This window comes from Rhinolophus hipposideros, assembly GCF_964194185.1.
Source record: "Rhinolophus hipposideros genome assembly, chromosome: 15".
Taxonomy (NCBI): domain Eukaryota; kingdom Metazoa; phylum Chordata; class Mammalia; order Chiroptera; family Rhinolophidae; genus Rhinolophus; species Rhinolophus hipposideros.
Window position 1 is genome coordinate 46,608,374 of NC_138061.1, and position 23,447 is coordinate 46,631,820.

The 23,447-nt window shown below is 33.2% G+C and overlaps 1 protein-coding gene across 6 annotated transcripts in view; it reads right to left on the reverse strand.

Annotated features, from left to right (window-relative positions):
* HERC4 (HECT and RLD domain containing E3 ubiquitin protein ligase 4) overlaps positions 1-23,447 on the reverse strand; it is a 108,395-nt gene that overhangs the window by 22,478 nt on the left and 62,470 nt on the right. For 4 of the 6 annotated variants that reach the window (XM_081075331.1, XM_081075333.1, XM_081075332.1 and 1 more), the window contains 9 exons: positions 22,668-22,727; positions 22,459-22,570; positions 21,759-21,948; positions 20,271-20,443; positions 11,415-11,534; positions 7,090-7,113; positions 4,467-4,565; positions 2,514-2,681; positions 2,164-2,307 (listed from right to left, as the gene is read on the reverse strand). In XM_081075331.1, the coding sequence (XP_080931457.1) occupies positions 2,164-2,307; positions 2,514-2,681; positions 4,467-4,565; positions 7,090-7,113; positions 11,415-11,534; positions 20,271-20,443; positions 21,759-21,948; positions 22,459-22,570; positions 22,668-22,727 (1,090 nt within the window). The remainder of the gene's footprint in view (positions 1-2,163; positions 2,308-2,513; positions 2,682-4,466; positions 4,566-7,089; positions 7,114-11,414; positions 11,535-20,270; positions 20,444-21,758; positions 21,949-22,458; positions 22,571-22,667; positions 22,728-23,447) is intronic. The other 2 variants (XM_081075334.1, XM_081075335.1) reach the window with 1 other exon arrangement.

Sequence of the window (23,447 nt, forward strand, 5' to 3'; positions counted from 1 at the left end):
TTGAATAATTAATCACAACATGTGAACATGCTTCAATTTCACATGTAAAATAAAATACCCTTTCTTGATGGAGAAAAAAACGTATAATACACCATTTCTTTATTTTAAAATACTTTAAGACTCATAAGAAATTGCACAAATAATACAGAGGGAATGTACCCTTCACACAGTTTTCCCCAATAATAACAGCTTAAATAACCATGGTCAAAACCAAGAAACTGACATTAGTATATACACTGCTATTTATGTACGTATATTTATTTTTTAAAATAATAAACACAGTATTTCTTTTAAAACGATCAACTACAGGAGGAGGGAGAAAATAAGGAGGGGAGTGTAGAGACAGAAGCTAGACTTCTTTTAGCTATCTTATTTTGTAGACTTGACTTTGGAACTACATAAATGCTTTACATAATCATAAAACTACATTAAATTTAAACAAGCAATCCCTAAAAACCAAAACCAAAATGTGTATCCTCTTGCTGGTGTAACAATACATAGCATAACAATTTCAAGTGATAAATCAATATACTGTTATTTGACTGTGTATCTCTTCGGGGATATACCCACAGGACAAAAAAAAAAAACTACACAACAGTTTTTGGTTTTTTTAAACTATTTTCAGTTATCATAATATTGGTGGAAATGTTGGTATTGTTAGCCTGTAAATATGTAAGTCTACGACATTTTATCATACCAAGTATAGTAGGCAGCAAAGAAGCTACCAAAGAGTACTGAGGTTTTTGTCAAAGGACTCAGGTACCAACTTGAACAGCTCTGCCTCGACAAAGATGGGATAATATGAGCATCAATAAAGATAGTAACTGCAATGGACTGAAAAACATCAAATATGTTTGAATCCATAAACGAAACCAAAAAACAATTGTCACCACTGGAGTATGCTATTGAACACATTCATTTTTTTGGAAAAATCTAAAGAGAGAAGATCTTTCCCCCTATAAACTGTTCTACTAGGGAACTAAATAGTCGATAAGGAGAAGTTTGTAGAAGTATCTAAGCTAATAAAATGGGGGAGTTGGGGGAGGATTAGAGTAGTACCATTTTGCAACCCCTAATAAATTAACAAGTCTATGCACCAATCATCAATGACTGCTAACATCACAAAAATAGAGCCAGTCTCCTGGAAGAATGAATAAATAGTACATTCAAGTTTTTAGGACCAATAGTAAATATTCTATTCAAATTTCTTTCAACTCAAGATTTCTACAAACTGAACCATTCATTACACTTATACTCTCTGTATCAGGGATCAGCAAACATTTTCAATAAAGGGACAAATGGCAAATATTTTAGGCTTTTTGGCTATAGGGTCTCTGTCTTAACTATTCAACTCTGCCTCTACCAGTTGCAGCTAGAAAGCAGCCATGGACAATCAGTAAATTAGTGGGCATGATTTTGTTACAAAAACATGTGCTAGGAAGAATTTAGCTCATGGACTGTAGTTTGCCCGAAGTGTTAAAGGTAGAAAAATCAATAACCCATAATAATAAACTAATTTTTCCTAGATGAAAAGTTAATCTGGTAAGTATTACAATCCTCAAATCTAAATTAGCAGAAGGATAGTCAACATCATTTTCAGGCTGACCATTCCTTACTTTAATTTGCTAATTTGAAATGTGTGCTAAGCCTCAATGTGTTTTCATGGCTCAGTGTAAAATTAATGATTTTTCACTTCACGGACTGTGTAGATATGCCTGACCACTGTACTGTACATCTGAAAGTGAAGCTAGGTAATATCGAATGTCAACTATAATTAAATATACATATAGTCAGGGGATGTGGAGTACAGCATAGAAAATATAGTCAGTGGTACAGTTACAGCTATATACGATGTCAGAGGGGTAACAGATTAGGAAGGTTATCACTGTGAGGGGTGTAAATGTTTAACTATTATATTGCTTTGTATACCTAAAACTAATTTTTAAAAAGTAAAAATAAATAAATAAATAAATAAATAAATAAATAAATAAATAAATAAATAAATAAATAAAATGATTTTTTTCAAAGTGAAATAAAACAGAGTTCTGAATCAAATATGTTAGGAATTCAGTAACACTCTGATTTACTGAATAAACTTGATACATATAGGTATACATACATAGGTATATACATATAAGTAATTTAGATTGTTGGGCTTTTTACCTTATCAGAAAACCAAATGAGTCTGGAATCTTCATAATACCTAAACATGCCATATTTAGGGTCCAGTAATTCCCTCATGATGAGCAAGAAAAATTCTTTACGTACTCCTCCTGCATCAACAGCATCTTCTCCAACAAAAATAACCTAAAATAGCATAATGCAAACACTGAACATAAAGAAATGAAGAACCTATAACGTGATTATGAATCAATGCTCAGTAATTGATAGTTTAAATTTTTAAAAAAATATAATTTTGTTAATTTTCAAAGTACACTAAATGTAAACAGGAAAACATTAAATATTTTTTAAAAATAAAAGTCCCAATTCTACAACAGAAAACATCAAATTACCTTGAGCGGCTTTTTGTAGTCTACATTCTTTGTTTTCCTAAGGACTTCCATTGTATCTCCTACAATATTTTCTCTACGTACCACTAGAATTAAACAGGGATTCACAGACTCAATCACTGGGAGAAAAAGAGAGGAGACATTCTGTCTGTGAGCCTGGTCAATAGCCATCTAGAAAACAAAAGATGAAAATTTTAATAGCAATGCAACAAAGAAGCTACTGTGACTAAATAAGCCAACCTCTATCTATTAATTAGATATCCTACAATCTCTATAATAATTCCTATACTACTAAATTCATATAGCATCCATCACTGTATCTAGTACAGTATAAATACAGTATAAACTGCATTTTAAGCATAGAGTATCCTTTTGCATTTTTTAATATTAATGTATAACCAAACATACCATGAAGCTAAGTAAGCATGGAACTATACAATACTGATAAATTGGAATACTGACAAACTGTTTCTCAAAAAATAACTCGGATGGAGAGGAAAGAAAGAAAACAGCATTAAAATAAACCTCTACAGAGAATAAGGAACAGCCTGGTATTACAGAAATTCATTTAGAAGAGTAATCACCATTACGAGCTCACAAACCAATCATTGGGCTTTTATCATTTGTTCTTTTCCTATGGTTTCCCTGAGTTCTTGTTCTAAAATGGAATATCCTATATTAAATGCACCAAGTGATTAACTTACTCTTTTAACAAAGGTTACCAAAAAACTGGTTTACTAGCTGCTGTTAGTATAGAACCTTACAAAAGTATTTATTTCTTCTGTTGATAAAAATGGAAATAAATACATCTCTAAAATTCCCACTAGTATCTATCATTTAAATATCTGGAGGGATTTAGAATACCAAATGCATTTATTTTAAAAGAATGAAAACAGCTATCAACATGGGGTGGGGGGTGATATTTTTAAAGCAATTTCAGAATACTGAGTGCCAAAGGTCTCTTCTCCATCCTTTTCTTGGTCCTCAGTCTCTACAGTTATTCTGCACCAGAGAAAGAAATTCATAAACTTTTTTGTTTATAGGTTGAAATGATAAAACAAACCTACTTATTCCTTCAAAGTCATAATGTAGTTTTAAAAATCCTCATTATAAATGAAATAATGTTTAACATAAAACATAGGGAGTGTGGAGAGAAAGAAGAGGGAGGAGCAGGAGACAACCAACCTCAGGAAAATATCCGATTGGTGCAAAAGTAATTGCAGTTTAGGGGCAGACGGATGGCTCAATTGGTTAGAGCGAGAGCTCTCAAAAAGGTTGCCAATTCCCACATGGGATAGTGGGCTGTGCCCCCTGCAACTAAGATCGAAGGACAACAACTTGAAGCTGATGGGCCCTGGGGAAACACACTATTCCCCAATATTACCCAGTAAAATTTTTTTAAAAAGTAATTGTGGATTAAAAGGTTAAAAATAATTGCAAAAACCGCAACTACTTTTGCACCAACCTAAAACTTTTTTTACTAAAACTTTCAAGGAAATTTCATAATCCTCTTAACAAGTGACCAAATGCCTCATACTTTAACATCATTTCATCTCTAGTCATTTCCATCTTTTCACCAAGTATATAAAGAGGGAATACACAATGAAGCAAGATTTGAAACAAACCAACATTTTATCAAGTAAACTAGTAATGTTTATAAAGCTTGTATATTTCTGTAAGGAAAGAGGCTTATATCACTTTTTAGATATAAAATGATTCAAGGCTAAATCATTCTATTTTCATTTCAATATATATAAGTAGCCATCATAAGAATTCACATGCAATAGTCCTATTTCTAGGTACCAAATGTACTTTGCAAAAACCAATCACACAGGTACAAAATGTCCCCAAAGGTTATTGATTATAAGCAAGTTGCAAATTTACTTTTTAAAAACATCACAGAAACAATTCAAAAAAATCACTCTTAAATCACATTGGTATTATACAATAATTTACCTGCATCTGTAAGACTGCATCTGTTTGTAACAGAGTAGTTTTTGCTTGGGCGTCAAATACAAATGGATATGTGCAGATTGTAACAGGGATATCTGCCAACTGGAATTAAAAAATTAACTTATTAGTACAAATTGGTTTATGATTATATTTCTTGTAGTAGGTACTGTCACTTCTTGAAAAATTGGTAACATTCTTGATTTATTCATTGTGTGTTATTCAGGAATTATAAATAAAACTTTGTTTATGTCCAAATACAGGCATACCTCGAATGTGTTCTGGGTTCAGTTCCAGACTACTGAAATAAAGCAAATATTGCAATAAAGCAAGTCATAATCTTTTTGTTAAAGGGTCTTGCCTTCATTTTGTAAAAAGAAAAAAAAAAGGCAACAACTGTGAAGCACACTAAAATGAGGTATGCCTGTATAGAATTTTTACTGATAATTAGATGAGGCATTGGAATAACGCAATTCCAAATTTTAGGAGGAAATTATATAGTACTTGAGAGAGTCCACTACATGGTAAATTACAAGTATCTTTTGCTTTATATATTAACTCCCAAGTTTCAGTGAAGCAGGCTGCAAATTTATTCTAAAATTGGGGACCTCCAAGTTAAATACAGTACTCAGATCTCATGTATTAGGGCTACTCTAGCAGCAGAGGCCAATGATAAGCAATCTTTTTCATTCAGCATTTACTGCATGTCATTAGGGTACCAACACCATGAACCCAACTTTCTGTTCATTCAATACACAAAATAAGTACCAGTACTAGTATTATGCTCCATCAACCTTTAAAGTTGGGAGAACTGATCTATTATTACACGCATTATATATTAGTCACCTTATAATTATTTATCCTAGCAGGTAATATAGTGATTGAGTGCTAAGTGTTTTAACAGTGCAGAGAAATACAAAGAGCTATGAACTGCCAGTCACAGATTCTTGCAGTTGAAGATGTATTCCTACCATCTGCCCAACAAGGCAGTAATTTTGTGCCAGCCCTGACACAGAACCCATTATAAGGTTTTCCTTCAAAACTTAATGCACCATGAAACCCATTTCTTAAGTGCTTAGAAAGTTCTTTGTATTAAGTGTGAACCTGCATTTCTATACATCACTATGCATCACTCCGTTTTGTATTTCAATTTTCATTTTGCCTCTGCAGGGAAGCATATATGGATTAAATATTTCAAGTCCTCACGCTCTTTCTCTAAGTTGTCTGTTTTCCACACTAAACACTCCCAGTTTTCCCAGCCATTCTGATAAAAAAAATATGGTTTCCAGTTCTTCATCCTAATTGTCTCCTTTTAAATGTATTTCAATTTGTCTAACTTTCTCTTAACTATGGCCACCAAAACCAAAGTAATCCAGTAGTCTCCAATCAGCATAGAATACAATGAGACTATCAACTCTTTGTTTTCAATGTATAAGACAACTTGCTGAGTTATATTAACCTTACAATAAATTATCATTCTCATTATTTTTAATATGATAGTTTTTACCTCCATCCTGTATTTGTGTCACTAACCAGCTATTAATGGTAGAAAGTCATTTTACAACTCTGAAACGCTAAAAGATTGAGATGATTTCTAAAGTCCCCTTTGGTTCCAAAACTCTTATTTCGTAATTTTTTATGCTACTTCTATTTGAGGATGGGAAAACACATAATCTTAGGGGCCTATAATTTGAAGCTAATTCCAAACGATTCATTGGTTCAAGTGTTAGAGAAAAATCAAGTCAACACAACGAAACCTAGTCTATCACATAAATATAAAAGAATAACTACAACATTCCCAATTGTTAAAAAGATGGTTTAGGATTGCTGACTATGTAAACCAAAGTGCTAGAATTATATATATTAAGACAGTACCTTAGACAAAGTGAGGAAGATGATCATACTTAACGAGTTTGCTTAATTTTATAACCATCGAGTAATGATTATTAGTTTAAAAATTGAAGATCATTTACTTCTCTAACATAAAATATTTCTGGCTTATTGCATAGGCATTTGTCAATTTTAAAAGTTTACTTTTTTATATTCTGAGAACACATTGTATTTTATGCTGGAAGATTTTTAGGAGCAAATACTGTTGAAAGGTATCATACAGGTGTAATATTAAATTAAAACAGGTTTTAATTTTCTTAAGAAATTTCTATGCATTCATTTTTATAAATAATCATATGCATATACGTATAATACTGGGGGTGCCAAAAAAATGTACACAAGTGGACACTTTGGTCAACGTTGCTCAAACAGTAGTTTGCCATAATCAGAAGTCTCTGGACACTGATGGTAACCACTTTGAGCACCTCTTGTAATTGCAGAAGTCAAATATGTCTTGTACTCTTTTGTTATTGGTATATACTGAGTATTACAATTTTAATAGTTTTCCTTTCTTAAAAAGTATATACATTTTTTTGGCAATTTCTGTATATGTTTTAAAGTCACAAATTCATTTTTATAAATAATCATATGCACATATAGATATATCTGTCTATAGATAGATATATAGATAGATAAGTTTTAAAGTCACACAAATGAGGAACCTTTGGCTCTCCTATCACTTAAGACAAAATAGAGTATATATTACTCTGGACATGAGACTTTATTACACCAAACTTACCTCAGTTAATCCATGGTTGACATCCTAAGACAGCAGTGCAGAATGTAACAATAATATGGAAAGAGCAATGTTAGTGTTCAAATTTAACTATTTCTATTCAAAGTAGCATTTCATATATTTTTGCTACAGCAGCATATTGAATTAATGAAGTAGAACAAAATACATATACAAAACTTACCCTTTCCACATGCACCTTATACATTGATATTTATAAATGTGAGACCTTTGTTTCAAGTACCCTGTGATCATAAAATAATTGAGACCTCAACATAAATGAAATTTGGTTTTAGCAACTAAGTACCCCATTTGCAGAATTTAGGTAGAATAGGGAAACTAATCCTAGCCTAACTCGGTCTTGAACAAATAATTTTATGGCTCAGTTTCTCGACCTGGCAAATGGAGAAAATAGTCCTCAATTTTTAACACTTGGTTAACCTTTACAAAATGTTTGAAAAGTTTTTAATAGTTTAAAATGCTATATGAACTTCATGAAAACATGTAAAGGGAAAAAGGGTAAAAAAGGATAGTAAAATGGAAGGCAATGAGATGAAGTTAGAAGCCTCAGCAGTACAAAAGGATATTATAAGGAAAGCAAAAAATTTCAACAATTAGTTGTTAATGGTTAGGGACCAAGAAAGTGTATACCTGATGGAATCTTAAAATCCTAACTGGGAAAGAAAGTAAATGGAGAAAAAAATCTCAACAGATTGTGGCACAATGACAAATATAATAAAGGTAAAATAGTTTCCTTACAGTATTTAGAACAAGGTAAAGTGATATGTGTGTAAATACATATATAAATATAATTTATAAACATGTTTCTTATGATTCATAGTAATTATATTCTATCAAAGAATTTTTAAAACTTCACAATGATGCAATGGAATTATTTCAAGATGTGTATATACCAGGGCTGCCAAAAAAACGTATACAAGTGGACACTGTGGTCCATGTTGCTCAAGCAGTAGTTCACTGTAATCAAACATGTCTGGACGCTGATGGAACCACTTTGAGCACCTCTTGTAATTGCAAAAGTCAAATGTGACTTGTATTCGTCTTTTATTTTCGGTATATATTGAGTATTACAATTTTAACAGTTTTTTTCTTAAAGTGTTTACATTTTTTTGGCATCCCCTGTATATACACATACATACATATGTACACACATGTATATGTGCACACGAATACCTATCCACACATCTGTATCATCACAAAACAGCATGGGAGTACCTTTAGGATAGATTCTTTAAAACTTCACTTACAGGGACAACATAATATTCCACTCAGTTAAGACTAGTAATACAAGTATGAACTTTATTAAAAAGTCACAGGAAAAAAGTCTTTATAGTTATGTGTAAATGTGAAATGTGAAAGGGCTTTGAACTCTCTCAAAGAAAGGTAGTGTGAGGTTAAATGTCATAATATAAATTAGTGAACTAATTAAGAGTTGCATAGTCAAAGATATTCAAAGTGAACTGCCAGCCTTCTATTCCCAGAGAGAGATTAGAAGACCCCAAATCATGGATTCAAGATTCTGATTTCTAAGATATGATATTAAACCCACTAAAAAAATTAAACGTGTAACAAGCTTCTATTGCCAAAACCACCTAATTAATATCACTGTCTATAAATAAAGGAAAAGCAAGTGGTTAAAAGAGTAGAGTAATAGAGAGCAATTCTCAAGTATACCAACCATATAACAGATCTGGAGAGAATGAGAAATAAAGAGGAAAAGCCAAGAAACAGGAAAATGGTCCTCTACTATCTCTCTTTACCAGAAAACAGTACCGGTAGCACTGAAATAGTTCTGCAGGAAATTCAACTTGATATCACCACAGCTACATACCAAGCAGAGTTTGGATACAAGCCGGCCAAACTTAAAAGCAAACATTCAAGCCATAGCTTCTCCATGTAGCACAAGATTACTGCTAACTAAAAAATCCTATTAGACTAGCATTTCACTTAATTTGCTCAGAATGAAAGTAGTTTGTGACCTATATATTAGATATAAATTCAGATATCAAAGGTCATCTGATCGCATTCACAGCGATACAGGAGGAAATGACTCTCTAGGATAATGTTTCTAAAACCGGCTTGCAGATCCCTGGGGAATGTATTCTTAGGGATCTCTAAGTGTTGTGGAAGGATTTTTAATTTTATGTTTTTATACCATTAATTTTAAAAAATTGATTTAAAAATCTAAAATTAAGATAATGCATTTATTTTCCCATGAAACTCCAAGAGTTGCAATAGTTATAATAATAATCAAACTGGCACCAACAGGATCTCCATGTCTATCTAGGATTTCACATACATAAATGATGTGTTTGATGAGTGAAGGCCAAATGAATACTGCATCTCATCCTAAAAACAAACGTAAACAGTCTCTCCTTCACTTTTTAATTTTGGTTTCCCCAACTCTCTCCTAGTTTTCCTGTTACCTTACCTGCCACTCCTTAATCTCCTTTGTTGTCTCTCCTTTCCTCATTTCATATCCAATCCATCAGCAATTCTTGTCCCTTTTACCTCCAAGAGATATTCCAAGTCCATTTCCCTCTTCCATCTGTACAACCACCATTCTAGTCAAATTAATCATTTTATCTTCCCTAATCTACTAAAAAAGTCTTCTAACTATTCTCCCTTTCATTTTTGTTCCATTCCCCTCACTCCATTCCCCACAGAGCCAACAGAGTGATGATTTTAAAATATAAATCACATTGTATTCCACCCTGCTTACCACTCTTCAATGGCTTACCACATACTTCAGATAAAATCCAAGTTCCCGATCTTAATTTACAATACCTCCATGACTGGGCACCTGTCCATTTCTCTGATCCTTTTCTAGAACTCTTCCCATTCCCATATTCTAGCCATACTAGCCTCTTTCAATCAAACATGTCAAGTTTATTCTCACCCAAGGTCTTTTACTAGGTGTTCATTTGTCCTGAAATTCTCTCTACTCTGATCTCATACGACTGCTTCTTGTCATTTAGATTACAGCTCATACTTCATTGGACAGACTTTTCTGATTACCCAATTGCACGAAACCATAGTTTTTATTATATTCTCTTTTTTCAATTCTCTATATAGTACCTATTATTAACTAATATTTTTTACTTTATCTGATTACTGTCCATCTTATCCACTAAATTATAAGTTCCGTTGGAACAGGGCCCTTATCTGTCTGGTTCATCACTGTATCTCTAATACCTAAAAAAGTGCCTATTACATAGGGGATTCTCAATAAATAATTGTTGAATGAGCAAATGAGTAAACCTTATTCTAAACAATGGCTGTGAACTTGACCTAGCTTCCGAATGATTCTAAGGAAAAATAAAAAATCAACAAGTCTCTCCCAATCTAACCCAAGTACCTAGGGAAGGAAGCAAAAGATATTCCAGAAGTGACCTGATTTCTGTAAGTGAGAGTATCCTAAAAATGGCATGCACTAACCACATTACCATTCAAAAACTACTGTACTTTTTTAGTGCCTACTTGATTTATTCCAGATACTATTAGAGGTGCTGGTGAATAAACTGACAGAGTGCCTAGCCACAAGGAGCTTGCAGCTGGTGCCTAGCAAGCACTGAAAGGCTGCTCCCCTTTCCACAACTGCTACATATAAACCTATTGCTTAAATTATCTGCTTTCGGGTTGGAAAAGCTGGCCTCGAGTATACTACAATGGTTAGCAAGAGTATTAAAACTAACTGTTTTACATCTAGCTGCTTACTCATTTCTCTATTAAAAATTACATACCTAATTCAAGTTTTATAAAACTGTGCTATTATTTTAATGGGACATTAATGGTCCAGTATATTAGAGATTTAGCCATATGAAAAGAAGTACATAGACAAGTGAATGGACATCAAAAATCTGAAATAAAATTGAACACATAAAAGGGGGGGAATCAAAAATAGAATCAATGGTCCTAGGGCTCTCTTCTGGTAGTTCTGAGGCACTCATCTCACAATAGTAATACCTTCTTAGAGTTTCAGTATCAGGGACTTCGGTATTCTCAACATTAATGAATTAAGAAGCAACTACATGGAAAACAAATGAGTTATAAATCTGTGTCACACTTGCATTTTTCTTTAGAAAAGTATAATCTGTCTCTTTTGTTTGGCTTTAGTATAAGAGTAGAATGTTGATTTATAAATATTGCATAATATGCAGCTGGTCCTTTGCAATGTTTTTATTTAAAAAATAAGCTCTGGATTAAAGCCTTGAAAAAACTTTGGTATTTCAAAACTGAGCAATTGTTTCATTTATATTAGAACAAATGATACATAAAAATGAAATCACAAAATGCAACAGGAAACATACCATTCCATAGGCCTGCTGTTGAACCCAGTTGATATAATCATTCCTTATATCTAGCAATTCTTGTACTTCATGTATATAAAATTTATCATATTGTATAATCTGCCCCGTTTTCTCATTTACCTACAAAAAAAAAGTAGAATTAACATTAAACTTAACCAATACTTAAGACAGAGATTAAAAAATGTTTTAATAGAAAAAGACTTGAGATTTCTTAGCCAATTTTCTCTCGTTATAAAAAATAATTTACTTAGTGCCTACTCTATGCAAAATGTTAGTGTAGTGCTATGGGAAACGCAGACTTACAAGATGTGATATATGCATTCAGTACCTCAATCTCAATAAAAAAAGAAAAATATTTATGTAACCACCAAAGTATGAGATACATGCCACTAAAATACACAGAGGGTGCCAAAAAAATCTATACACATTTTAAGAAAGGAAAAAAACTGCTAAAATTGTAATCATATATACCGATAACAAAAAATCAACACAAGTCACGTTTGACTTGTGCAATTACAAGAGGTGCTCAAAGTGGTTACCATCAGCGTCCAGATACTTCTGATTATGGTGAACTACTGCTTGAGCAACATTGACCAAAGTGTCCACTTATATACAATTTTTTGGCACCCCCAGTACATACGATATATAAACTAGAAACTAGGAGGACTTCTGGTTGGGGAATGGGACTTACTAACGAAAAGAACAGCTAATGCTTAAGTATCACTCTGTACTGGCATCTGATTGGAATAAAGAAGTGACATTTAAGTAGGATGTGAAAAATGAAGGGAATGCAAATTATCCCCCTAGAAATTGCCTACTTATTACAAAGGGAAAAACAAATCTTTACAGTGGAGAGAACCACATTAACTGAATAATCAAACAAATCATCACCAATACTGGGACAATCAAATATTATTATCCTTTTGATATAATGTAACAAGAAATACAGGCATCATTGATGAAGCAGAGAAATGTTTACCCTGAATCCAATCAAGTCTCTTGATCTAAATTCCAGTTTACAGGAAATAGAAATGATTGAGGAACAGTTAAACATCACTCTAAGAAAACAATCAGACAAACACCCTGATTGTAAGACTTTTATAAGAAGATGGGCCAGGACTCTCCAAAAAGTCAACGTAATGGGATTAAAAACAAAAGGTGGTTGTTCCTCATTAAGAGAGACTAGAGGGGTTCTGTTGCTATATATGGCAGAATACTTATATCAGACTAAGCCTCCTGACAATAACAATTATAAACTCTGGACAACATATTAAAAACCAGCTATTAAAAAACACTGGAGATCAACCAAAAGCAGGCAGAAACAGGAATGAACATAATATCTGAAAGAAAGAAAGCACATGTGAGATCCACATTTTTTTTCCCATGAGAGCACTTCCAACTCAACATGAGGGACAGGAGATAGAACGCAAGCAGAAAGCAGCAGTTTTACCTGACAGGGGAGTCATAGGTCAGAGATTGAGGCTGCCTACATGGCCGACGGTGAGGGGAAAAAAAATTTTCAGAAAGAAACCCGGAGAGTGAAGCCACAAAATCTGTATGCAAATTCTCCCCACATTTCTGGCTAACTCTTAAACCTTAAGTGTACACCCCAACAGAAAGCAGCAACTGGGAGGCTACTGTTAAAAAAGACTTCAAGACAAGCATTTCCAGAGGAAAAAAGACACACTTCATAACAATAAGAGGAATAATTTATCGAGAAGTCTTAACAATCCCAAATAACAGCGCTTCAAAATATATGAAGAGAAAATCAACAGAATCACCATCGTAGTTGGAAATTTTAACACCTCTCTCGGTAACTGATAGAAAAAAAATAAAATCAGTTAAGTACAGAAGATTTAAACAACAATTTCAACCAACTTGAACTATCATAGATTATTCCACCCAGTAATTAATTACACATGGAACATTCACTAAAACACAGTATCCTGGACCATAACGCAAGTCTTAATGAATACTGTATTTTCCCGTGTATAATGTGCACTTTTTTGCCCAAATTTGTGAGGGAAAAATAAGGATGCATTTATACATGAGTAGTAGTAATTCTATATCTATATAAATGTTTTTAATTCTTTTACTTATGCTTATGAGTTAAAAGTGTAACTCTAGAAATCAACAATGGTATTTTTTATACAAAATAATACCCAAGAATACAATAATCCGTTTTGTTGAACTTAGGACGAACTTGCATTGGCGAAGAATTCTTGGCCTTCTATGATGTGTAAATATTGTAAATTTGTTACCAGTACATAAAATTTCTTATACCTTGTATCTGTTGTTGTGTTTTGTAATTACTTGTTATATAAAATTTCTTGTACCATAATATGTTAAAAAAAATAAATGCTAAAATTCCTTTATAATACAAAAAACAAGTACCTAAATGTAAACAAGTAAAAATTTGAATTAAAAAATTAAAACGAAAAGATTTTTTTCCACTGAAAGTTTGGACCAAAAACGTGTGTGCGCATTACACATGGCAAAATACAATACATTTAAAAGAATCCAAAATATACAGAGTATGTTCTCTGGCCACAATGGAATTAAACCAAAAGTCAGTAACAACAAGGTATTTGGAAAAATCCTAAAACACTGACAATTAAACAAAACACGTCTAAATTACCCAAAATTTTTCTTGAATTCATCAAAGAGCTAATGTCGAAAGATAATCAAAGTAGTGTGAATTCCAGGGATAGACAGATACTGCCAAACAGAAACAGCATGTCAGAAAAAGGTTCACCTGTGGCAGAGCCAAGAGGAAGATTCTGCTGTCATACAAACAAGAAAGAAGAAAACCAAATTATAAGCAATAGCTTAAGGCTGACTACAGGATAACTTGACAGTATAAAACCCCTGGGAGTCCCAGACAGTTTGCACTGACTCACAGGAACTCTTCCACAGACCTCCACTGGGGGCCCAGGAGGATGACTGGAAATTGGGCAGATCAAGAGCAAAGGTCCTGGCACACAATCTGAGAGAGAGGCTAAAGCACAACAAAGAACATTTCTATCCCCTCTCCTCTACCAATCTTGAAAGCACTGGGTAACAAGCAACACCAGTTTACCTCTGGGAAGGGCAAGAGTGAGGAGAGAGAAAGCCTTTTAAGGAGCAGGCATGCAGAGTGAAAGATGATCCAATTAAAGACAAGTCAAGTAGAGGAAAGGAAATGAAGAGTGAAAATTGATCAAAGAAAAGACAAAATCACTAGAGAAAAATCAATAAAAGCAAATGTGTTTATGAACAGATCAATAAAATTGAGAAGCATCTAGACAGACTGACTAATAAAGAGAAAACACAAATTACCACTACCAAGAATGAAAGAGGGAACATCACCACATACATATCTTACTAAAACTGACTCAAGAGCAGAAAACATAAATTACACTATTTTTAAATTTTAATTAATATAAATTTTTAAAATTTCCCCAAAGAAAACTCCAGGCCACAATGGTTTCACTGATAAATTCTAACATTTAAGGGAGAATGAATACCAATCTTAAACTCAGAAAATAGAGAAAGAAGGATCATTTCTTAATTCATTTCATGAAACTAGAATAACCTTGATACTAAAAGCTGATGACAATATGAAAAACAAAAATTATCACATAAAAAAAATTATCAGATCTCTATCCCTTATGAACATAGACATAAAACTCTCAACAAAAAATTAGCAAATTAGGGCCGGCCCAGTGGCTCAGAAGGTTAGAGATCCATGCTCCTAACTCTGAAGGCTGCCGGTTCGATTCCCACATGGGCCAGTGGGCTCTCAACCACAAGGTTGCCAGTTCAATTCCTGGAGTCCCGCAAGGGATGGTGGGCAGCGCCCCCTGCAACTAAGATTGAACACAGCACCTTGAGCTGAGCTGCCTCTGAGCTCCCGGATGGCTCAGTTGGCCGGATGGCTCAGTAGGTTGGAGTCCTCTCAACCACAAGGTTGCTGGTTACTACTCCCACAAGGGATGGTGGGCTGCGCCCCCTGCAACTAGCAAGGGCACTGGACCTGGAGCTGAGCTGCGCCCTCCACAACTAAGACTGAAAGGACAACTTGAAATTGAATGGGGCACCCTCCACAACTAAGACTGAAAGGACAACTTGACTTGGAAAAAAGTCCTGGAAGTACACACTGTTCCCCCAATAAACTGTTCCCCTTCCCCAATAAAATCTTAAAAAAAAAAAAAAATTAGCAAATTAAATCCAACAATATATAAAAAATATATACTGCTCAAGTGGAGTTTATCACAGAAATGCAAGGTTGGTGTAACATTCAATTATCAATGAATTCCACTACATTTCAGAAAAAAATCATTTGTTCATCTCAACAGATGTAGAAAAAAGCATCTAACAAAAAAGTCAATACACCTTAATAAAAAACACTCTCCAATAGTTTAGTGGTTACCAGAGGGTAAGGGGGGTGGGGGAGAAGGAGGTGAGGGTAAGGGGATCAAATATATGGTGATGGAAGGAGAACTGACTCTGAGTGGTGAACACAATGGGAACAATTGTCACCCCAATAAATTGAAAAACAAAAAACATTTCATGAAAAAAAAAAGCACTCTCAGCAAACCAGGGACAGAAACTTCTTCAAAAAGACAAAGCCTACCTTTGGAAAAAAACAACTCTGCAGCCAACATCATACTTATTGGTAAAATATTGAATGCTTTCTAAGATTAGGAACTAGGCAAAGATGTCCACTGAAACCATTTATATTCAACATTGTACTGGAAGTTCTTAGTCAATAAAATAAGGCAAGAAAATAACATGACTGTGTACATAAAAGATCCAAATGAATCTATTAAAATTACTAGAATAAATTAAAGTCACAGAGTACAAAACAAAAACACAATTGAATTTCTCCATACTAGCAACAAATAATGGCAAATTTTTAAAAAATTTTAATTATTTACAATAGCATCAAAAACATAAAATATTTAGGAATAAATTTAACAAAGGGTGCAAGACCTCTGAAAACAACAAAATATTACTGAGAGAAAATAGAGACCTAAATAAATGAAGTGATATACTACGTTCGCAGATTGGAAAAGAGACTAACAAGACTCTTTAATTTCTTTAAAAAAAAAATAATAGCATTGCTATTATGTAGGAAAATGCCCAAGAAGAAAAATGCTGAGTATAAAAAGGCAATAATCAGGATTTTACTTTCAAATTATTCAAGAAAAAAAGTACAAATGGTACACATATACAAATGGTACAGCATGTAACATAAGCAAATGTTACAGCATGTTAACAATGACTGAATCTAGAATGAAGGATTTAGATATCTATTTTGTTTGTATTTCAATGTTTCTGTATATATGATGATATTCAAAATAAAAATTAAAGAGTGAAGTGAATGGAAAGCATTACAAAAAGAACCTATATGTTTAGTATTATTGCCTAAAATGTACAAAATGAAATCTACATTTGATAATACTTTTATTTCACATTTTAATTATTGTTCAGTATTCTAGTTTATAAACCTCAGTTCAGAGGTAGTATATGGTAAGTATATACGTGTGTCTTATCTGTTTGGTTTATTTAAGAGTTCCTTGCAAATAATGCTTTTTGAAAATCACAGATTTAGAAGACTGGCATATATATAGCAGTTAAGTAAGTCTATTCTTTAGGTATATCAGTACTGTGTGAAATATATAACGTACTATGTGAAAACTCAGAAACTACTAAATAACCCAATTACTTGCCAGTAAACTCATTTTTCTGGTAATACATCCATTCCTGACAGCAAGTACCAAAATTATTTTTCTTATGCCATTTGGAGCATAGAAATTATTTTTAATTCAAAAGCTTTCCAAAGGATAGATGGAGGAAGAAGTCATTCATATATCCCAAACGGTTAGAAGACAACAGTCTGGTTCTCTAGTTCCTAATCCTACTCTAGGATTAGGTGAAGAAGGAAATCATTTAAGGAAATTTATCCTAATTCTTAAGCACGGAGCACAGTGAAGGAATGTATAGTTGTTAGACATAACGTGTCCGAAAAAAAAAGTTTCTGACAAGCAACTTGGGTTTCACTAAAAATGAAAATGAATCATCCCTGATAGTTCATTTCCACAGGTATCTATTTATGGCAGATTAGGACCAAGGAAAGTTTTCTCCAAAGGAGCAGAAGAAATGTTAAGGATTCCCAGTAAGAGATGCTTAAGAAATTGATAACCTTTTTATCCTGCTTTTGAGTATGTCACAACTTCAAACAAGAACCCAATTTCCTAATAATCCAATAAATCAAGTCAAAAGTAATTTCCCATCCAAATGGTGGTAGTGGTGATAGAAAAATCACTGCCGTAGGAATGTATAGTAATTACAGGTATTGTATAACTTAATTAATACATAAATCCTGGGAACCTGTTAGGCAAGTATTTTAATCCTTATTTTATATAAAACTCTCCACCTGCACATGTAATAAAGAAAAAGATAAATTCAAAATTGTACTTATAAGGAGCGGCACAAATGGAGTTAGAAACATGGTCTTTTAACAATACAATACTATCTGTAATTATGGAAGTATAAACCTTTACATCTAGGGGCATAAAATAAAAGCAAACCCCCTTCTAAACAATACTGTATAAATAATACTGTATTTGCTGATTCAGAAATACATTAGAAACAGCAAGAACTTTGGAAGTAGGTTTGGATTTGTATTTCAACTCTGCTACTTAACTGGTTTATGACCTCTGACATTCAGATTAAGGAGCAAAATATCAACTACACAGAGTTTTAAAAGTTAAATGAGGAATATATATAAAGTGCTCACATGAATTAAAGTACAAAGGAAGTTTTAATCCTGGCCACTGTTAGTTTAATTCCCTTTCAGCTAGCAAGAATTTAGGATCCTAGTATCTAGCGTGGTCCCATCAAAAAGGCCTCTGGAGATGGAACCCTATGGGGTTCATCTTCAGGAAAGATTGAAGTTTCTGAGTTAGGCAGATAAGTTACTTGCTCAAATTCTATCTGTAATTATGAAAGACAGAGGGTTTGATTCCCTCCCCTTCTCGTACCCTCCCTTTTACTGTGGTAAAAGACACAGCTAAAGCAAAAATAAATAAATAAATACACACACACACACACACACACACACACACACACACATATATTTAAGAAGTAATAAAGGTTAAGTACATAAGGAAGAGTGTGAATAATTATTTGGGAATAGGGTCTGGCTGACAAACAATGGTTCACTGGAATAGGAAAACAGAGTACAGAGGAAAGAAAAACAAAACCTAAAGAATCTCTTGAATCCCAGACAAAAGGAACGCATGGAGAAAAATTGAGGCTCATCTCATTAAGTTAGAGAATCTTCTTAATAGCCGTTTATTGTAGAACCCAGTAAATCCTAAAACGCTGTAAGAAAGTCTTGTTCTGGGAAAGGAAAACATAAGAATGACTTGTTTCCCTAGGAAAGAAATAGCTATCATTTCTTTGATTATAATGAGAATGACTTGTTTTTCTAGGAATCTTGGACATACTAAATACAAAAGAAAAAAGTAATTTCAAAAAGTCATTTACAAAAATACATAGGAACTTCACTAAAAGAATAAAAAAGAAAAACAAATGGTCCTTAAGGGTTCTTTCTTACAGAAAACAGAAGGACTATCTGCTTTATTCCTGTATCATTTACCTCACTAGTAGGAAAAAGGGTATGAAAATGGTAAAGAAGCTGTTAAGGGGAGGAAATTAATGAATAAAGGTTCATATGGCAGTGTGGCCCTGATGGCTCAGTTGGTTAGAGCACAAGCTCTGAACAACAGGGTTACCAGTTCGATTCCCACATGGGCCAGTGTGCTGCGCCCCCTGCAACTAAAGATTGAAAACGGTGACTTGGCAAGAACTTGGAGCTGATGGACCCTGGAGAAACACATTGTTCCCCAATATTCCCCAATAAAATCTATTTTAAAAAAAATCAGGAGGATGGGGGGAAAACAACATTTAGTTAAAAAAAAAAAAAAAGGTTCGTATGGGTTTTTCAGTCATTCTTGAGGCTAGAAACATAAGCTTCTTCCTTGGATCTTGTCTCCCAAAAAGAAAATAGCATCTCAAGAATATCAAGTGACAAAACCGAAATATTACCAGCTGTCAGGGACATCTCAGATCCATCTTTAAAGAAATAGCTGAGACTACCACTTCACATACCATGTTTCCCAAAAAATAAGATCTAACCAGAAAATATGCCCTAGCATGATTTTTCAGGATGACATCCCCTGAACATAAGCCCTAATGCATCTTTTGGAGCAAAACTTATTATAAGACCTGGTCTTATTTTCGGGGAAACACAGTAACTTTGAATTGCTACAAGTGAAAAGGGTACTATTTCTTACACTGAGAGGAAGTAAGGGAAAAAACAATAGGAAAATTAATAAGTCATATATGGTTCCAATTTCAAATTAGTCATTTGTTTCAAATAAAATGTTCCACTTTAATTGAAGTACCCAATTAGCAAAAGAACCTGAGTTTAAATTTTCATAATCACAACTAGGATGCAGTCCCTTTCATATGATAAGCACCTACAAATAACAAAAACACTCACATTATTTAAACTAATTATGTTCTTCACAAGAAAATATAGAGAGAATTCTAATTCATTAATATGCGATTGTTCTGCCCAACTACAGACAAGTTATCTATAAATGCCTAACAAAGTCAAATAAAACCAAAGCTTCAAAATATAGACGTATTATTTCTTTAAAAGGAAAATTTAGGTAACTCTTCCAAATTTCCATTATATCTCTTATGCCAATCTAAATCTGTAATATGTTAATGTTAAAATAAACATCAATCTGTTAGTAGCAATGGGGAAGGAGTAAAATAAAGAAACTATTGGACACATACCCTATGTAATATTTCTAAAACCTTTAATGCAGTATGAAGAAAACTGTTGAAAATTCTTCTTTCAGAAGGGGGAATGCCAATCTTGTAGAGTTTCAAAAGATGTACCACAACTTCCTTAAAAAGTTCTACAATCTTGAGGAATAGTGAAGGTTCAAGTACTGACCACCAGTTTTCTGTTATTAAAAGGTGAACACACAAATAAAACGAATTTTTAAAAACTGTTCTCAAAATAATACTGACTTTTATTCTAAAATCCCAGGAAGATACACATGATAATATTTACATAACATTTCTAGGGTTTATAATCCTCACCCTCAAGTTAAAGAATACTGCCCTAAAAGCTTTCAAAAGCAAAATAAAGTAAGAAAGGTCTACTGAATTTATAATTTTGGTTTCCTAAATTACATTAAAAACTTACCATTATACCTAATATTAAAAACAATTAAAAAGTGCTTTGGACATTAGAATTTTAATTTTTAAGTAAAACCCTTTAAAATTGTATTGCTCCAATATTTAAGGATCTTTCCAAGCTTTACCTCTCAACATAAAGTTGAAATATTGTGAAGCACCACTTTTAAAATGCAAGGCACTCTGGAAAATCAAATACAAAAGCTGAACAATATAAAGTATAACATGTCTGTCCTTCTCCACATTCACTATCTGTAGTTATTAACTACAAATACCACAAACCTGTGAAGCACACACAAAGAATACAAAAACCTCTGACAACATGGAAGCAATCCTCTTGTGAGTCTCTGCTTCACTCTGACTAATTCCCTCAGATTCCCGGATCCTATGCTTTACTTCTTTGTCCCTCTCTGCTCACTCTCAGCCTTAAACTTCCTGTACTGATTTTATTACTTCTATATATCTCAGCTTCATATAACTAACAAAAACTATTAGAAAGGAAAGCATTAGTTTAATGGTAGCAAGTAAAGTGTAACACAGCCAGGAGATAGAGATGAAATCTTTACAATTAGAAAAATTAAGATAAGAAAAATTTAGGCCAAAACACAATTGTAGAAAGAGACAGAACTGTAAGATCAAATGAGCAGTAGCATTTCATCTACATGCAGAAAGATAAAATCAAACATCAGGAATTAGCAAGTGAGGGAAACAGAAGGCAAAGAGTTAAGAGAGCTCAAGGAGGATTTAATACCCAACTTTGTTCAGTTTTAAATGTTCCTCCTCCTTTACTTCTTTAATAGCAACATCACTCTAGAGGAGGTGTGTAGGGGAATATGAAAATCAGTTTTTATCTTTCCTGATACTGTCTCTACTATTTTGTTTCATTAAAATTTTAATATTGCCTCCAACAACTAGCATCAGATGACTGGAAAAAAGCAACAAAAGGAAAAACAGGTTTGTTTTTCCCTAATACAATGTCAAATAAGGAACACAGATAAATTTCAAACAGCAAAAAAGAACTTATAAGCATTTTCATTTAAAGAGAAAAGGTTACAAAAAAATACAAATTAAAATTCTTACCAAGTACTTTCAGTGGTGCCTTTTCTAGGTTCACAAGAGCTGTACCAAAGGGAATTGCTATTGTTGTGAAATTGTTGGAATCACTCATCAGGGGACATTCTGGTAGAGTAAGATAAAACCTCAATGCTTCAACATCAGGTAAGGAGCTAGTCAGGTTAGGAATGAGATTCTTTTCCAAACTAGCTGCCACCTATATTTTGACAAAAAGTAAAACCTACTTCATTTAAAGTGAATGTACTTTCCAAAAACAAAAACAAAAAATCTTTTACTATAGCAAACATGAAATGGTGAAGGAAAAAAAAATCTTGCAATAATCAGTGAACATGCTTTGGAGCACAATGAAACTTAACGCCTAAGCATTGCTAAGAATTCAAACAAATCTTGTATGCAAGTCTCATTTAAATATCTCTACTTCTATAGCTATATAAAGACTTCAACAACACGGTAATGATGAGTAAAATTAAGGGTCTACTCCAAATGTTTGAAAAGATTTACAGATATTTGACAGCAAAATTACAAATGTTTTAAAGCAAAATCTTATTTCAATTCTTGTATTTGTATATTTAACACAATCATACAAAGTACATCATAATGAAGAGTATGAAACTGTAAAGTTAATTAGGCTATAAACATAAAATAACACGAAATAAAAAACTCTACAGGCTACATAATACAAATATAATGTAATTTAAAAACAAACCTGCTGAGATATCTGAGGATGATCAGGTTGTATAAGTTTGTGGAATAAAAGCCTAGCAGCATTCATATCAACCCCTGAAAATCTGGTGCCTGTTCTATAGTGATCATCATTGCTATTAAAGAGAGAAAATAATAAAAATTTTAAATTACTTCACATATTATTTAATATAATAAATTTGAGAATGTCAGCATTATCAAATTACCACTTACCTAACAGCTAAAAAACTTCCATTTAGACAGCCAGAAGATGAAAATGTTCCATCTATTTCACTAAAAAGAAATTTTAAAATCACAAAATGAGAAACCTGTTTGCCTTTTCTAATAAAAATTAAAATCAATATTTAATCTAACATTTAATGCTACAAGCATTCTTCTAGCCAAAACTCAATGAAAATAAATCAGAATTCTATAAATTACTAAAGATTGATTAAATAATACTTGATTAAGGTATTATTGTTTACTCTAGACAAATATAACATTTTTTTCAAGATTTTATTGGGGAAGGGGAACAGGACTTTATTGGGGAACAGTGTGTACTTTCTAGGATTTTTCAAGTCAAGTTGTCCTTTCAAACTCAGCTGTGGAGGGCACAGCTCAGCTCCAGGTCCAGTTGCCATTGTTAGTTTCAGGGGGTGCAGCTCACCATCCCTTGAGGGAGTTGAGGAGTCGAACCGCAACCTTGTGGTTGAGAGCCCACTGCCCATGTGGGAATCAAACCGGCGGCCCTGTTGCCCAGAGCTCGTGCTCTAACCAAGTGAGCCACCCGTCCGCCCTTCAAATATTAACTTTCATCCTCTGATTCACCAAACATATCTGATGTTTAAAAATTTTTTTTAACATAAGTATGCACATTTAATTTTCTTCCACATGTTGGTAAATCTAACCTGGGATGTTATTTTTTTTGAAGCCTACTCTTGCGGGTTTTAAGAATTTTAGTTTGGGAAAACAATCAAGAATAAAAAACTGCTTATCAGATATAGCCCTCCCCTC